This window comes from Mercenaria mercenaria, chromosome 2 (genome assembly GCF_021730395.1).
Source record: "Mercenaria mercenaria strain notata chromosome 2, MADL_Memer_1, whole genome shotgun sequence".
Classification (NCBI taxonomy): domain Eukaryota; kingdom Metazoa; phylum Mollusca; class Bivalvia; order Venerida; family Veneridae; genus Mercenaria; species Mercenaria mercenaria.
This window is the reverse complement of record NC_069362.1, coordinates 47207778-47223493: the sequence shown is the minus strand read 5'-3', so window position 1 is coordinate 47223493 and position 15716 is coordinate 47207778. Positions and strand designations below refer to the sequence as shown.

The following is a 15716-nucleotide window of genomic DNA, read 5'->3' as shown; positions in this document are numbered from 1 at the left end:
GGTCCTTTTACTTATAGGTTGGTTTTCGTGCGCATTACTACAGATAACCTAAATTTGGTAAGCCATGTACATTTTGTACAGCTCTAAAACGCCTTGGGAAAGCACCATATTGGCACGCATTACCAGCGGTGAATCCAGGACTTTGATTTAGAGGAGGAAGGAAATTCTAGTTAGACCAGAGGCATGCAACTCTGTTGACACAAAATATCATCTTTCAGATTTGTAACACAAATCATAGCTTTTAATTTTGACTATTGCTCGGCCCTCCAGCATTGCATGTATAATTACATTTACTAATGATATAAGTTTCGTGGTAAAATGACTGAGGTTGCAATTTTAGACTATCTAAAATATATTTTAGGCTTTTAGGCGCTGGACCATTCCTTAATTTCGGTATCCGCCATTGAGTACACCATCACGCTATATACATGCAATAAGTTCATCATACAATATGTATTTCAACAGACGCAACTGCATTTTTTTTCAGAACATCAGTATGTCTGTTCTCACGCATGATGCTACTAAAATCGACGAGTTCAGGCGGTATAACACACCATACCAAAGTCAAATCTTCTTTGGTCCGAAATCGTCTGTTACAAGACAAAAAGTGTGTCACCGAATCTATGAATAACTGATCATCTTTACAGACCATGAAATTCATTGCCTTTAGGCTACGACGCCGTAAAACGCACGGAAAACAAACAAACCAAGATTAATATCTTAACATTGTTGGCCTGTCAGTAATGTGGTTCGTAAACCACGATGTGTTCTTAATAATGACTTTTGCTGCTCACTGAACTTTCTAATCGTCTCCTTTGGTAACATCATAATAGAATTTTACATTTTGCAAAGGTTATTTCAAATTTGATCTACGTTTAGCATTCCCCTCCCAGCAACCTCCTCAAACAATCATCCCTGCCTGATTTACGAGCAAATCACGTGACGATGTCAATTTGTGATCCTAATAATGATGGTGTCTACTGTATCAGTAACGGGCAATACCACTGTGTTGAACTTTGATCCATAAACATGGCTGTGGCACTGTTAAATGCCACAAAGGCCCACAAGCATTTCCAACACTTTACTATATGCCAATAATTGTTTCTGTACTTTATTGAGATACAGCATTTTCGAAATTTAGATCGCCCGAAAAGTTCGAATGTCGGAAGGTCAAGAATCGAAGGCAGACATTTAATACGCGGGTATAAATATGTTGAGCGCGAGTATATGATTAGTGTATTTCTTAGTGCCTGAGATTTTACAGATATCCTGAAAAGATTGCATCTTTTTACATCAGCCTGTCGCACAGTTTTTGACTGTTAAACTATAAGCTGTCTAGTCTTGATCTGTGTTTATCATTTTAAAGATTCAGTATTCTTGAAAATGTAATACAATTAAACGTCCCAATATGAAACTGATTATCAAGGTTTGAATACATTTATACCTGTGCAGAAGGACCGTTCTACCATACAAATTATATGTTAAAGCCAGGCGCAGATCATGGGGTGTTTTACAGCCTTGTATTTACCATGTCTGCATACACACAAAGACCTGAAAGGCAGTTTTTACCACATACCTGGATTCAACGTTTGCTTTATTGTTCTTGTTTTGTTTAGTGATACTAAGAGTAGGTTCGGTGATATATGGCCATTTTGTGTCGATTCGCAGTAAAACCCAACTCACTCACATTCCCCACTAAGAGTAGGTGTCATCAGAATATATTTTTCGAGTGTAATCAGTTATCAGCAAGAGAAAGTGTAAAGTAGTATTTATCACATTAGTAGGGCATGGATCTTAACATATGTGTCAGATGTAACTGAAATGTATTTCAAGATAATTAGTCAGTTTGATAAGGACAGAAATGACACATAATTTCTCTCGTCAATGCACAGGTTGTGAGTCCGCCACCAACGGTTAAAGTTTTTACTGCTAAGGCGAATCACTGATGAAGCGGGATGCTTATGGCCATAAAGCCAGATGTTTCCATAGACTTGTTTAATTTCTTATAAAAAGTGCATTTTCTGTTTGTCGTTTTTGTCTTCCCCTTCTTCTTTGTCTTTACCTGTTCTCCTAATCACTAAAGTAGTTGATGTCGTTTTCAGATCTATAAAATTCAACATCACATGTGTGCTTATGGCAGCGGGCCCGTAATAACGCGCAAATGCCGAAAACGCATGCGGAAAGTACGAAATTTGCCGATAGTCATTACGGGACCATTACCTTAAATTGAGATAAATGACAAAAGGGTATATCCGTTGCCTTAGTCTTTAAGTACATTCACGGCTATCTGCCACATTTAAATGCATACGTGGTATGGGTGTCATGTGCGTGTCATATACGCTGTTTGGACAATTTGTTCATATTCCATGGACAGTCAGCGGCAAATTTGTGTAACCTATTTATATCAATAATTATAGAAGGTAATCCATCGCAACAGCTTCTGGTGCACAGAATAAAATTAAACAGCATAAAAAAAGTTCTTAAAACCATTGTTAACATTTTATTGACATTTTATCAAATATTTGGATCTGCTTAATTTCCATGAAGGCTGTAGTCAGATCACTATGACTATAACATTATGCAAGCCCAATTCAGTACATGTACTGTGGCGTCTAGGCATACTGCAGTTGGAGTCAGACGTTTTGCACCATGCCTTGAATATAATGTCAGTACGAGCGTATGATAAAAATATCTAGAGAAGTAAGAAATTTGGAAGTTGAAAATCAGAAGTCGAAAGTTAGGAAGTTGGAAGTCAGAAATGTGGAAGTTAGAAGTCAGAAGTGCGGAAGTTATAAGTAGGAAGTAGCAGGTCAAGAAGTTGGAAGTGAGAAGTGCAAAAGTAAGAAGTCAGAAGTGGGAAGTGCGGAAATCAATTGTCCCTCAAGGGCTTCCATAGAAACGCCTTATAAAACTTGTACGAGTGGGGTTAATCGTGTAGATAACATACATACTTTCGCAGCTGGGTGACGCGTTTCAGAAAAGTACTGAGAAAAGATTGTTACAAGGAAAATATAAGTAAAATGTACGGTACCAAACCTAACATGGATTGACAATATTGTGTTAGCTTTAGGGAAAAAGTATCGAATTATTTGCGTTCCTTTATTGAATAAAAGCACTGTGTAAATTTACACGGGAAAAAGGGCATTGCAAAATAATGCATTAAGATTATGAAGTTCACATCAGTTATTGTGTTCATGATAGAATGAAACATACAAGGTATTTTCGGACTGTTCCGGTAGATACATTGCTATATCTGATAGTGATTGATCATCTTGTACCATCTCAACACCAATGGTCATAAACTGGCTATATAAATCAGGTGTGTTTCAAATAATCCATCCTTGAAAAATTTGTTATTGATGCGGGTGACTGGGAAATGTTTGTATATCCATTGACGTTTTCATAAAAAAAAACACAACATACATTTAACAGCTCAGATTATTGCATATTCGATAAAAGACCATATTTTGTACAAAAAAAAAAATAATAATTCCTTGTTTCGAATCAATTAAATGTGTAATGTTAAAAATATGAAACGACCGGTTTATTGTAATAATGCACATAAATGTGTAAGGAAATACAGCTGGTCCGAAGTTGGACAGTTAAGGTTGATGTTCTATTCTATTCTAAAGGTTTGTTTGGAGCGTGTTAATCTTTGTCAACCAATAATCAGCTGACGAAGAACAATACGGATTCCAAAATTATGTTGATTTGCTAGAGGAGCTACTGGGGTTTTCAATCGTGTCTTCCTTGTAATTTGATGGTTGTATTTTAGCAAAAACCGATACTGACTGGGAGTTCGTGCTCGTCTGAAATCTGGATCTCAAAATTCATTCAGAAAACGATATTTTTAACATACTACATACTAGAAAAACATTAAACTATGTAAAGATGACATTGAAAGAAGTTTCAGTGGATAAATAGGACTAAACCATAAAGCAAGACGATTCAAAACCATCCTGACATAAATTGCAAACTAAAATCCCGGTGTAAAATTAGTTCAAACTTTTCACTTCCTTAAGGAATATGCGGCAGGAATTTTGTTATTATTCTAAACAGCTTCAGAAGTTATATCGCAATATCTGGAGCTGTTTCTGCTGCCTCGTTACTACAAAATAGCTTCAGAAAGGCAAGCAAAGTCACTTCTCTTGAGAAGGAATGCTTGGGGCCGGTAAGACACACTTGACTGAGCAAGTGACCTCGAAATCTGTTGTCATTACGAGTTGGCCAATTAAACTCCGTGATCTTAGAAACAAGAGCCATGTTACACATGGCTAATCCTCCCGCCGGGCATATTATAATTGAAGGCTAAAGTTCCTGGCAAGTTAGTGTCTGAAAGTATTAATTTTGGGGAAAGCTTTGAAGAACCGTTTAGTTGTGGTCCGCATAAGGGGTTTTAAAGATGTGAAAGAAAGAATAAGTCAGTAGTGAGGTGGTTTACTGCTAAATTTTATTAATTTTCATGAACAGTATAGCTATGATGTTTTTCTATATGGCTACTGTAAAAAGAAGGAATGGAAAGCTAACAGGGAACAAGAGTGCCAGAATGTCACAATATATGCCCGTCGCAGCAAATTTCTTTACTCTAGCAGCTGTATTTGCAAATGGAATGTTAATGTTGTGGTTGTTAAGTAATCATTGTAAGTCTTTTGTTTTTTTAAGTCCACAAAAAAACTCCTTACCAGGTAGAGATACCTTATACGTAATAAAATACACCTAAAATTGGAGAGTAACATCTATGCTGTACCACAGAAAAGTGGTCTTCTTTTTTCCCTACGGTCAATTATAAAAATGTTACAATATAAGTTATTTATAGTAACAACTAAGGGAAGTTAACCTAAAAAAATAAATAAAAAAAATTGCAAGTCCACACAAAAATCTTTATCAGGTAAAGATTGGTCAAAATACACCTCAAAATTGGATATAGCATGCATGTTGTACTACAGAAAAGTGGTCTCGATTTTTCCCTACGACTAGTAATGAAAAAGTTACAATAAAAGCTATTTAAAGTAACAACAAAGGGAAGTAATTCTAAAAAAGGGAACTGCGCATGACACTTCGTCTCATGATGGTGTATAACTGTTACATCAAAATCCCTCCATGCATGAAGAAGAAATGCTTCAGACAAAGTCATTCTTGTATCTGACCTTTGGCCTCCAAGTGTGACCTTGACCTTAGGCCTAGTGACCTGGATCTTGCGCATGACACTCCGACTTGTGGTGGTGAACATCCGTGCCAAGTTATATCAAAATCCCTCTATGCATGAAGAAGAAATGCTCCGGACAAGGTTTTCATTCTTGTGTCCTTTGACCTATAAGTGTGACCTTGACCTTAGACCTAGGGACCTGGTTCTTGCACATGACACTCGGCCTCGTGGTGGTAAACATTTGTGCCAAGATATATCAAAATCCCTCCATGCATGAAGAAGATATGCTCCGGACAAATTTTTTTAAGAAAATATGATAAAGCGGAATAACTAAAATAATAGGCATGGTAGAGTTATTGTTCTTGCACACTGCACTTCCTCCCAATGTGTTCTATCAGTGTATGAAGTTCGAAGAAAATCCCTCCAGTACTTTTGGAGTTATGCTCCGGACACTTTTTTTAAGAAAATATGATAAAGGGGAATAACTCAAAAAATAGGCAAGGTAGAGTTATTGTTCTTGCACACTGCACTTCCTCCTAATGTGTTCTACCAGTGTATGAAGTTTGAAGAAAATCCCTCCAGTACTTTTGGAGTTATGCTACGGACAAAATTCGTTGCGGACACACGGACGGACGGACGGACGGACGCACGCACGGACGGAGAGCATTTCTAATATCCCCTTCGCCTTTGGCGGGGGCATAAATAATCTCTGACGTTAAACATATTATTTCCTAATTGAGACAACTCTGACTGAACGCGTTCCACGGATAACATAGGATGATTGATTGATTCTTTTATTTCGTCCATTCTTGAAGAGCATAACATGTGTACAGACAGATAGACATATATCAGCAAATTTACATGTAAACAACAAAATAAATATTATCGTTTCCTCCGAATGCATGGTCCGATATGCGAAAACAAATCCCATTGCGACCCTCTAATTATATGCAACAAATTCACGCAACATGTGGAATTGAACTGACCAGGTCAAATGTGTATAGCCAGTGAATTCTTATTGCCGTATTTACTCCACTGAAAGTGGTAACGTATTTACTTGGGTGTTGGATTTAACAATTTATGTTAGCATAAATACGTACTTGACATTTTAGGCAGTATAAAAGTATAAAACAACAAAGTTCTTTCTTTAAAATTTTAGTGTTTTTTTTTTGGGGGGGGAGGGGGGGTGGGGAAGGGGGGTTGTATTTTGATACACAAATAAACGCACTCTTGGTGCAAAATGTAACGCCCCCAGGTGCGCTTAAAAAGTAAGTAAAGTTTCTTCTTGACGAAAGTCCTCACCTGATGGAACAACTTATTTCCAGCCGAGCTCACGGCAGGCGTCATTTACCTCCCCAGCATCCAGTTTAGACTGATACTGTTGGAAACAGTACCAAATTAAAGTAAATCACCCAGCACTGAGCACTAGTCGGGATATCAGCCGCAACCGGGAATCGATCCGGGTCCGGTAATCGAACGCGAATCGCTGGCGTAGCCCAAACTGTTAAGCACTGCGCCACTGACTTCCTGATTAAACGGGAGGATACGGGATGTCAGTATGGTAGAATGGTCTTGTCCTTGTGTCCGATTCTGGGTTTCCGCACACTGATGACCTATACTTTAAACAGACATTGTAACCAAAATTGTACAAGATGATCATGATATATTTATATAGATGTGACCTAGAATGAATTTTTGCTATGCTTTAACTTGTAAAAAATATAGTTCAATTACATGTATATCTGAGCTGTATTTAGAAAAAGAATGGCACCTCCTAAAACTTTTATAAAGTCATTGACACCACAGATGTTAAATTCACACACTGTATAAACTGAAATGGCACTTCAGTCATGCTATATAGCAGCCTTAAGTCACGCTTTGGCATCATAAGATAACCTGACAGGGCAGGTCACAAGTCTAGCTTAATCATTCCACATTTTTACTTAGTTTGAAATTTTGGTTGAAGTTTTACCCTTCACAAGATGTCTAAAAAACAAAAAACAAAGCTGAATGCTAGCAAACTTTTCATTTTCCTTCAAAATTAATTCACAGATTAAGTTACATAACTCTATCTTTCATTTTATTTAAATTATTTAATATATTAATATAGAAAGTTCGTGAATGCTGTGTATGTATGCTCAGGAACAACTTAGCGTTACCGCCCAACTTCGGAACCACACATGACCTCATATGACAAGATTCATAACTCTTTCTTACGTTTTGGGAACATCATGCTCCTTTGTCAGATGTTTGAAAAAAGTTCATGCAAGCTAGTATTAATAGAAGGGCTTCATTTAACGGATCTCGTTTATAATGTTATCATATCAATGTTTTTCTTACCTAAGTGTTTTTTTTTTTTTTAATGCTTTATTAAGGGCTGCAATCAAGGCCCTATCACATGTTCCGTTCTCAAATGGTACGACTTACCAATGAAAAAAAAGCGAAAGGATATCGAGATAATGAACGCACATAAGGCGAGGACGTATATGTGCTGGAGCCTCTGTTGCGCGCGGTTGAGATGTCGAATCCTTTGCTCCTCGCAACTTGGGCCTTGAAACCTCGCTATTGGGAAGCCATTCAGCTGGCGAATAGTAGAGGCTGTATGTTATACCCAGGCATCTATGGCACGCCAATTGTCCAATTATTACGTGAACCCTAGTTCACGGTCGAAAAACTAGGATTAACGATCGATAAACCAGGTTTTTCGAATACTAACCTATATTTTCGAGCGAAAACATAGGATAACGCCGTGAACCATAGTTCACGCTCGTAAATGTAGGTTCACGATTGTAAACTCAAGTTCACGGTCGTAAACATAGGTTCACGTTCGTAAACTATGGTTTACGAGCGTGAACCGGGGTTTACAAACGTAAACATAGGATAACGATCGTAAACATAGGATAACGAACGAAACTCATATTTTTTATAAGATCAATCGAGAAACCTAGTTTACCAAACGTAAACCATGGTTTACGGTCGATATATTAGGATTATAGAATCAACAATGAATTTCGGGCGTGAACATGGGTTTACGGCCAGGAATATATGTTTAAGGACGTGAACCTATGTTTACGACTGTGAACCATAGTTTACGGACGTGAACCTATATTTTCGAATGTGAACCTATGTTTACGAATGTAAACTTGGGTATACGAGCGTGAACTTAGGTTTACGTTCGATAAACCAGGTTCTTCGAACGTAAAACCAGGTTTTTCAAATACTCACCTATTTTTTCGAGCGAAAACGTAGGATAACGTTGTAAACTATAGTTCACGCCCGTAAACGTAGGTTCACGTTCGTAAACCCAAGTTTACGATTGTAAACATAGGATAACGACCGAAATTCATAGTTCAATCGAGAAACCTAGTTTATCGAACGTAAACCATGGTTTACGATTGATATACTAGGATTATCAAATCAACTATCAATTTCGGCCGTAAACCTATGTTTACGGTCGTGAACCTATGTTTACGAGCGTGAACATAGGATTACGCTATGTTTACGAGCGTAAACCTAGGTTTACGGCCATAAACGTAAACCATAGTTTGCGAAAAGAACCTATATTTACGTGCCTGAACGTAGGTTTAGGGGCGTGAAGCTTTGTTTACGAGCCTGAAACTAGATTTCTCGAACAAAACTATGATTTTTCGGTCGTAAACCTAGGTTCACGTTCGTAAACTATGGTTCTCGCTCGTGAACCCAGGTACACGCCCGTAAACCTAGGTTCACGCTCGTAAACTTAGAATAACGACCGAAATTTATTTTTCAATCGAGAAACCTAGTTTATCGAACGTAAATATGGGTTCAAGAACGTAAACTATGGTTAAGGACCGTTATCCTGTGTTTTCGCTCGTAAATATAGGTTAATATTTGATAATCCTAGTTTTTCGACCAAGAACGTAATTATTGGATAATTGGCTTGCCGTGAAGCATAGATTACGGAAGTTAACCTATGTTTACGAGCGAGAACCTATGTTTTCGACCGTGGGGGAAACTTATATACTAATAGAATCTACTTAGAAAATTCAGCAAATAAAAACGATAGGGTGGTGTGCTTCTTGTTTTGCTTCACTGGTTTGAAAACCTTGCACCTCACGCCTTTTTTAATGATTGGAGTCTAATTTATTCAAATGTTGCCATTAATTCATAAACAGAATTTACATTGAGATCTCGAGTGTTTCGAAGCATCTAACTTGCATCATCAAACATGAACTATTATCATTGATTCCGCCACACAATTTCATACCTCACCAGTTCTACCTAATGTTATATATGTCATGTGTTCTCTTTCTCTAGGATGGGGCGTTTTGGCATGCAAAGGCACAAAAACAAAACCTTGATAAATAAATTATCAAGACAAGAAAAACTTCAGGCGCAAGCCATCAAGAGTCTATTTCCAAGTGCGCATGTTTGTAGTTACATCCGGGGAAATTTTTCAAAACATGAGGCCCAGCATGCAAATCTTGTTAAGGCCTTTAATAAACTGGTAAGTGTTGGGAAATGTTAGATGGATGGATGAATGAGATGAACATGATACAGGAATTCATACAGGATCGGGCTGTATAGAAATAATACAAAATAATAACACATAAAGACATATCATATAATACATACACGGAACGAGCACAATACAAAACGTAGACAAAACACTGATTCGGTCGTTATTAACCTCTTGACATATATTTAGTAGTTTACCGGTAAATCAAATCTTACGTCACGTTTGATCATAAAACAAGTGACACAGAAATAATATGAAGAAAACAGACATGCGTATGTGGATAAGTGTATAGTGTTTTCAGGACGAACGACAACCTGTACATTATATCAGTTCTCTTTCAAATGTCTGGGATAAAATCTAACAAATGCAAAAAAAAAAAAAAAAATTAAAATAAAATAAATAAATAAAGAAAAAAAAATACAGAGATTACACCAAGAAGGACTTTGTATTACATTCAAGTTCCATTACAAAGAGAAACAATCTTATTTTCGTCCAAGTCCGCCACATGGTAGAGATGCATCCCCTGGTTTCGGTGTCTCATGGAAATAATGCGCTAGATTCTGCACTCTGAAGTAGTAAAGTAATACCAGACACTTCAATTTATAAGTAGATCAATAAAAAGTTTCAGCTTTCTGAAGTAAAATGATAACAGTTATCTTAATCTCTATGTAAATCACTTTGACGTAATAAAGTCAATTTATAAGCAGATACATAAGGAGTTTTCACTCTAATACCAGACATTTCAATTTATAAGCAGATCTATATAGAGTTTCAACTCTGAATTTAAATGATACAGAAAATACAGTTTAAACGTAGACTTAAAGTTTCAAGAGATTCAATTTCGCTTTTTTTTATAAATGGATCTAAAGTGATTATCATCTCTCTGATGTTAATTTACACTGGTCATTTCTTTATACCAGTATATTTTGTAACGATTTGCAACTCCTTAGTTGCACAGGTCATTCCTATGTGAAAGTATATCATGTAAATTGCTAGTCTATATCTATTTTTGTATCAAAGTGCCAAAGTGCATCTTTAACAATTTTCGACTGAGACAGTATGACTAGAGATATCAGCAAAGTAGTTTAAGCACACATTTGTAATACAAAAACACTGATTTTTTTTTGTTGGGACCGTTAATTTTTCCAAACAGCAATTACAGCTACATACGCAAAGCAAAGTGTTGTATAATTACAATATAACTTCAGTTACAGTACAGGAATGAATGAGTTGGATCTCATGGCAATTTAACGCAAAAATATCATAGATATAGAATACGAATCGTGTTGTTTTGCTTGATCATTCCTTAAGCAGCTTATAATATGAGCCGCGTCATGAGAAAACCAACATAGTGGTTTTGCGACCAGCATGGATCCAGACCAGTCTGCGCATCCGCATTTATTGCAGTTAGAAAAAAACCGTTAGCGAACAGCAAGGATCCTGACCAGACTGCACAGATGCTAGTCTGGATCCATGCCGGTCGCAAAGCCACTATGTTGGTTTTCTTATGGTGCGGCTCAAATATATGGTGGTATATTTCTTCTACGAGACAGCTCGGTAGTTATCGCAATACTTCAAAAAACTACCTTGATAAAGCGAAGTTTCCTGACAAATTATCTCAGAAGTGGAAGGTTTCCTTTGAAATATTATTGCGATAATTTACAATAGTTTTTCGATACTGTTTGTGTATGTGCCCACAACTGCCATCTATTAACTATATATATCCTTTCGCAATACTTTTAGAAATCATCTCGATATTTCGAACTTTTCTGACAAGTTTATCGCAAAAAGAAAGCCTAAAGTTTCCTGGAAATAAATGCATATCGAGAAAAAGGTATTCATTGCGAAAAAGTTTTCAGAAAAATGCAGAGCTTTGCTGGAATGTTTAAAATATTATCGTGATAGTTACTGAGCATCTCGAGTCGCGGCAGTTCGTCGCATTAACGCGAAATTTGCGCTTAAACATTTTCAGGAAATAAATAAAGATATCTAGAAAATTTATAATTGCTGAAATGTCTTCAGAAAATGCACACATTTCCCGGAGAGTTTACAAATTATCGCGATAGCTACCAAGAAAAATGAAACCATACATATATGAATAAAGTTTACACCGTACAATAAACTTACGAATGGCAGACGAGTGGGCAACCGTGATTGAGAACATTTCCGTCTGTTATTAATTTATGACATTCGGTCTCGCACGCCTGTTCAGCGGGGTCCGTTCCCACAACGTCAAGCAAGATCTGCACGTCACATTTCAAAGTATCAAGATCAACTGCAAGGAAAGAAAAACATATGACGGTATGATTTATCATTATTATAAGACTCTTTCACTGGTTGAAATATTTATGCGGTAACGAGACTTTGTCGAGTTATCTCAAGAACAGTTAACCAAAAGCCAGATATTTCAATCCGAACCTTCAACAAGTGAAGAGTTCTTTTTCCTTGCATACCATATTATTGAAATAGTAGAATAAATAATATAATAAGCATGTTTTTCTTTTAAGCACTATTTTACTATAGGAACTTTATATATGAATTGCAACACGAGGGTCATCACAAACCGGGGTGTAACATCAGCTTTTCCAGCATCATCTGAAACATTGCAAATACTGTCTAGCATGCAAGAATATTCTAGACCATACAGCGATCTCGAAACGACTAGCTGTACATGTAACATTTTCGTACAAGGCCAATGTCATAATGTCACGATTTGGCCGCTATACGTGTCACGCTGGGAAACATGGCTACGACGTGGCTGAAACGTGATCAAACGTGACAAAACGTTAACTGGAAATTTAATTTTTGGACGTGTTAAAGATTTGCTGGCGTTTTCCAACAACGTACTACAACGTTGTAAGAACGTAGTATATAACGTAACATAACGTGAACATAACGTCTCCGGACGGTACAGTTATGACAATTAAACGGTGGCATATGTATTCATTTTTAATGTCACATAAATTGCACGTCACGTCTTAAAGCTTCAACATTTAATGAAAAACGTTAAGTCGGTGCAGCTAATAAGCCATTCCATTGTTTCTGTTTCTATATCTATGATTAGCATAGGTACGACATATAACCTAGACGAACGGTAGAAATGTTGAATGCGCTAGAGCAGCGACGGGCGGTTTTAGTGAATATTTAGTGAATATGAAAAAAATAAAATACATATGTTTTCTCCTAGATAAAACTATTTCATAAAATATGTGCTCTAACCGTCATATCTACAGGACTGGTACAGTAAATAAAATTTATTTAAAGATTCTTTTGAAGCACAGAACGCAACCAATCAAAATAATATCGGACTCGGTTAGACTGAGTCTGTTGATGAGAGGTAACGAAAAGTGCAACACGTCTTACGCCCGATAGCGCCCGCTCAAGTGAAAATCTGTTGTAGAAGAACCGAATGTTCTCCTTGCTACACATCTGAAAATGTTCTTATTTCTATGATTTTCTGTTTATATTTGCAATAGTATAACTTAACTGTACTAACATATGGAACTGATATTAAGTCCCGGAATGATGAATCTCTTCTGATCTGAAATAAAAGTAAAAAAGTTATAAATGTAAAATAAAGATTTCTATTGAAAGGCAAAGTAAAACACAATAAGTAAAACATAAGTTATTTCATACCTCTATTAACGTTTTCAGAAAATTTAATTGATATCGGATTACCTCCTTGAAAATGATTCAATATCATAAAATAAAACCAGTGTATACCGTGGGCCCGGATTGAACATTTTTCTTATCTAGTGACATATGAAAATACTGTAATGTTCACATTCTTATCTGTCACGCTCGAAATTGGAGGACAAAGTTCAGTATGGCAGTAGTACCTCTCGGTAAAAAAAAAATCAAAGAGGACAAGAGGCCTGCCAACACGATCGGTACAGCTGTCCCGGGATAAAATCCCATACTGGAGGCACTCATTTGTTTCACCCTGTGACATTTGTCGCCCATTGCGGTACCTTGACTTTATATACTAATTTCTATATATAAATATGAGCCGCGCCATGAGAAAACCAACATAGTGGCTTTGCGACCAGCATGGATCCAGACCAGCTTTCGCATCCGCGCAGTCTGGTCAGGATTCATTCTGTTCGTTAACGGTTTCTCTAATGACAATAGGCTTTAAAAGCGAACAGCATGGATCCTGGCCAGACTGCGCGGATGCGCAGGCTGGTCTGGATCCATGCTGATCGCAAAGTCACAATGTTGGTTTTCTCATGGCGCGGTTCATGTATATTATGCATAGACGGATGTTAAGATAGCAGGGAGGTTGGAGTATGTCACAGTAAAGAACATCATTATAAAGCAGGCAGTTCATGTGTCTGCAGCCTCGCAACTCAGTGAGTAAAGAATCAGAATATCATTCCCATGCCGCGGGTTCGAGTACCATATTTTTCAAACACAGTGACTATTTTAACCAATGATAAAATGCGTGTGAAATGTTTGAATAAATTTGCAATAAATTAATTATTTATTATCTAAATTTAATTCTAGAATTTTAGAATTTATTTCTCACGATTAAATAGTATTGGACATATAGAGTGCCATTGCCACAGAAGTAGAATAGTTTCAGAATCTAGAACTTATTCCTCACGATTAAAATAACTATTGGACATACCTAGAGGTGCACATAGCACGACAGGAAGTAGACATAGTGCCAACAACTTCATCTTGACTGAAAGTAAACAGTTCGAATACATATATTCATTTCCCCCTGCATCTCCTGTTTTCAATGAATCTTTAGAACATAAAGTGAATATTCAATATTCAGTGCTGTTATTATCATAGGCATATGTCTTATATGTGAGAGGTCACCCTAGAATGTGGCCAATACGTGACATTACAAATAATTTCGTGTCGTTCTAAAACATTTGATCTGTACCCGTTCAAAAATAGGTATACTCCAGTTTGTCATAATTAATAGCCATGCGTTACATGTATTAGGCATGCAGAAGAAAAAAAGTTAAGGTAGCATATATACGACAACACAATAATAAAATAACCCGTACGTCTTAATTCAGCATCAGTTATTCACAATTTTGTAATTTCCTAAAATCTTTTTTTTCCTATTTATTCTTTCAACAGCATATTTTTCTAGTAAAATGTTTCTGGGTGTTAACGGTATGGTCTGGGTGTTAGCCGATATGGTTTTTGGTATTTAGCTTAATTTCAAGCTATGTCGACAACATCACTCTTCAAAAGAAGTAAAAAAAAATTCTAAGAGATCTAAAAACGTTTAAGTAAATAGAAAACTAGTAGGTAAATATACTACTTTTACTCATTTTAAGCCCGCGTTCCATAATGTTTAAAACATATAAATTTGTACCTGGTCCGATCTGGTCTGCGATTACGCCGCAAATGAGTAGTTATACACAGGTCCTTTTTTATAGGTCGGTGACCGTGCGCATCACTGCTGATAACCTAAATTTGACAACCTAAACCATGTACATTTCGACCGCCTAAAACCAGCTTGGGAAAGCACCAGTTTGTCACGCATTACCAGCGGTAGATCCAGGAATTCGGTTTAGAGGAGGAAGGAAATTATAGTTAGACCAGAGGCATGCCCCTCTGTTGACACAACATCATCTTTCAAGTTTTCTAATAACAAACAAAGCTGTAACACAAATCATAGCTTTAAATTGTGACTTTCGCTCGGCCCCTCCAACTTTGCATGTATAATTACATGTACTACTATGCAAACTTTTGTAAAATGACCAAGATTGCATTTTTTGGCTATTCAAAATTATTTAAGACGTTGAGGCAATGTGCTATCCCTTAATTGTGGTATCTGCCATAATATACATACATTAAGTTTATCAGCACAACAATTAAAAAAGAAAAAATATAGAAAAATGCTTCTCTGCAGTTGAAAACGACTTTATCTCAGCTGTTTTTCCAAAAAGAGGCAAAGCTTTGGTATAAACGCCGCATGAACGTACTCAATCCAATTAAAGACTAAAGGCGTGTAACACGTACCCGGTCCACACAAAAACTGCTGCTGTGTGCAGATAAAGGGGTTTGTCCCTTTATATGGTACAAACCGTATTATCATGCCATAGG

The 15716-nt window shown here is 36.8% G+C and overlaps 1 protein-coding gene across 2 annotated transcripts; it reads right to left on the bottom strand.

Moving 5' to 3' along the window:
* Positions 1-10070: 10070 nt before the first annotated feature.
* LOC123562749 (uncharacterized) lies at positions 10071-15716 on the bottom strand. Of its 2 annotated transcripts, none has more exons than XM_053536514.1 (5): positions 15633-15716; positions 14275-14331; positions 13141-13185; positions 11772-11919; positions 10071-10211 (listed from the first exon to the last, which is right to left on the bottom strand). In XM_053536514.1, exons 1-5 carry the CDS (start codon positions 15706-15708, stop codon positions 10127-10129), a joined length of 411 nt encoding a protein of 136 aa, XP_053392489.1. In that variant the 5' UTR covers positions 15709-15716; the 3' UTR covers positions 10071-10126. The 2 variants fall into 2 exon arrangements, with proteins under 2 accessions (XP_053392489.1, XP_053392490.1); XM_053536515.1 differs by lacking the exon at positions 15633-15716 and adding an exon at positions 14983-15038.

Bases quoted from the DNA above. Each gene is read 5' to 3' on its own strand.
- LOC123562749 (XM_053536514.1), bottom strand. From the start codon at position 15,708: ATGATAATACGGTTTGTACCATATAAAGGGACAAACCCCTTTATCTGC. The intron at 14,332-15,632 runs GTACGTGTTACA...GTTTACTTTCAG, and splicing joins GCAGTTTTTGTGTGGACCGG to TCAAGATGAAGTTGTTGGCA. The intron at 10,212-11,771 runs GTAAGTTTATTG...TTACTACTTCAG, and splicing joins TGCCCACTCGTCTGCCATTC to AGTGCAGAATCTAGCGCATT.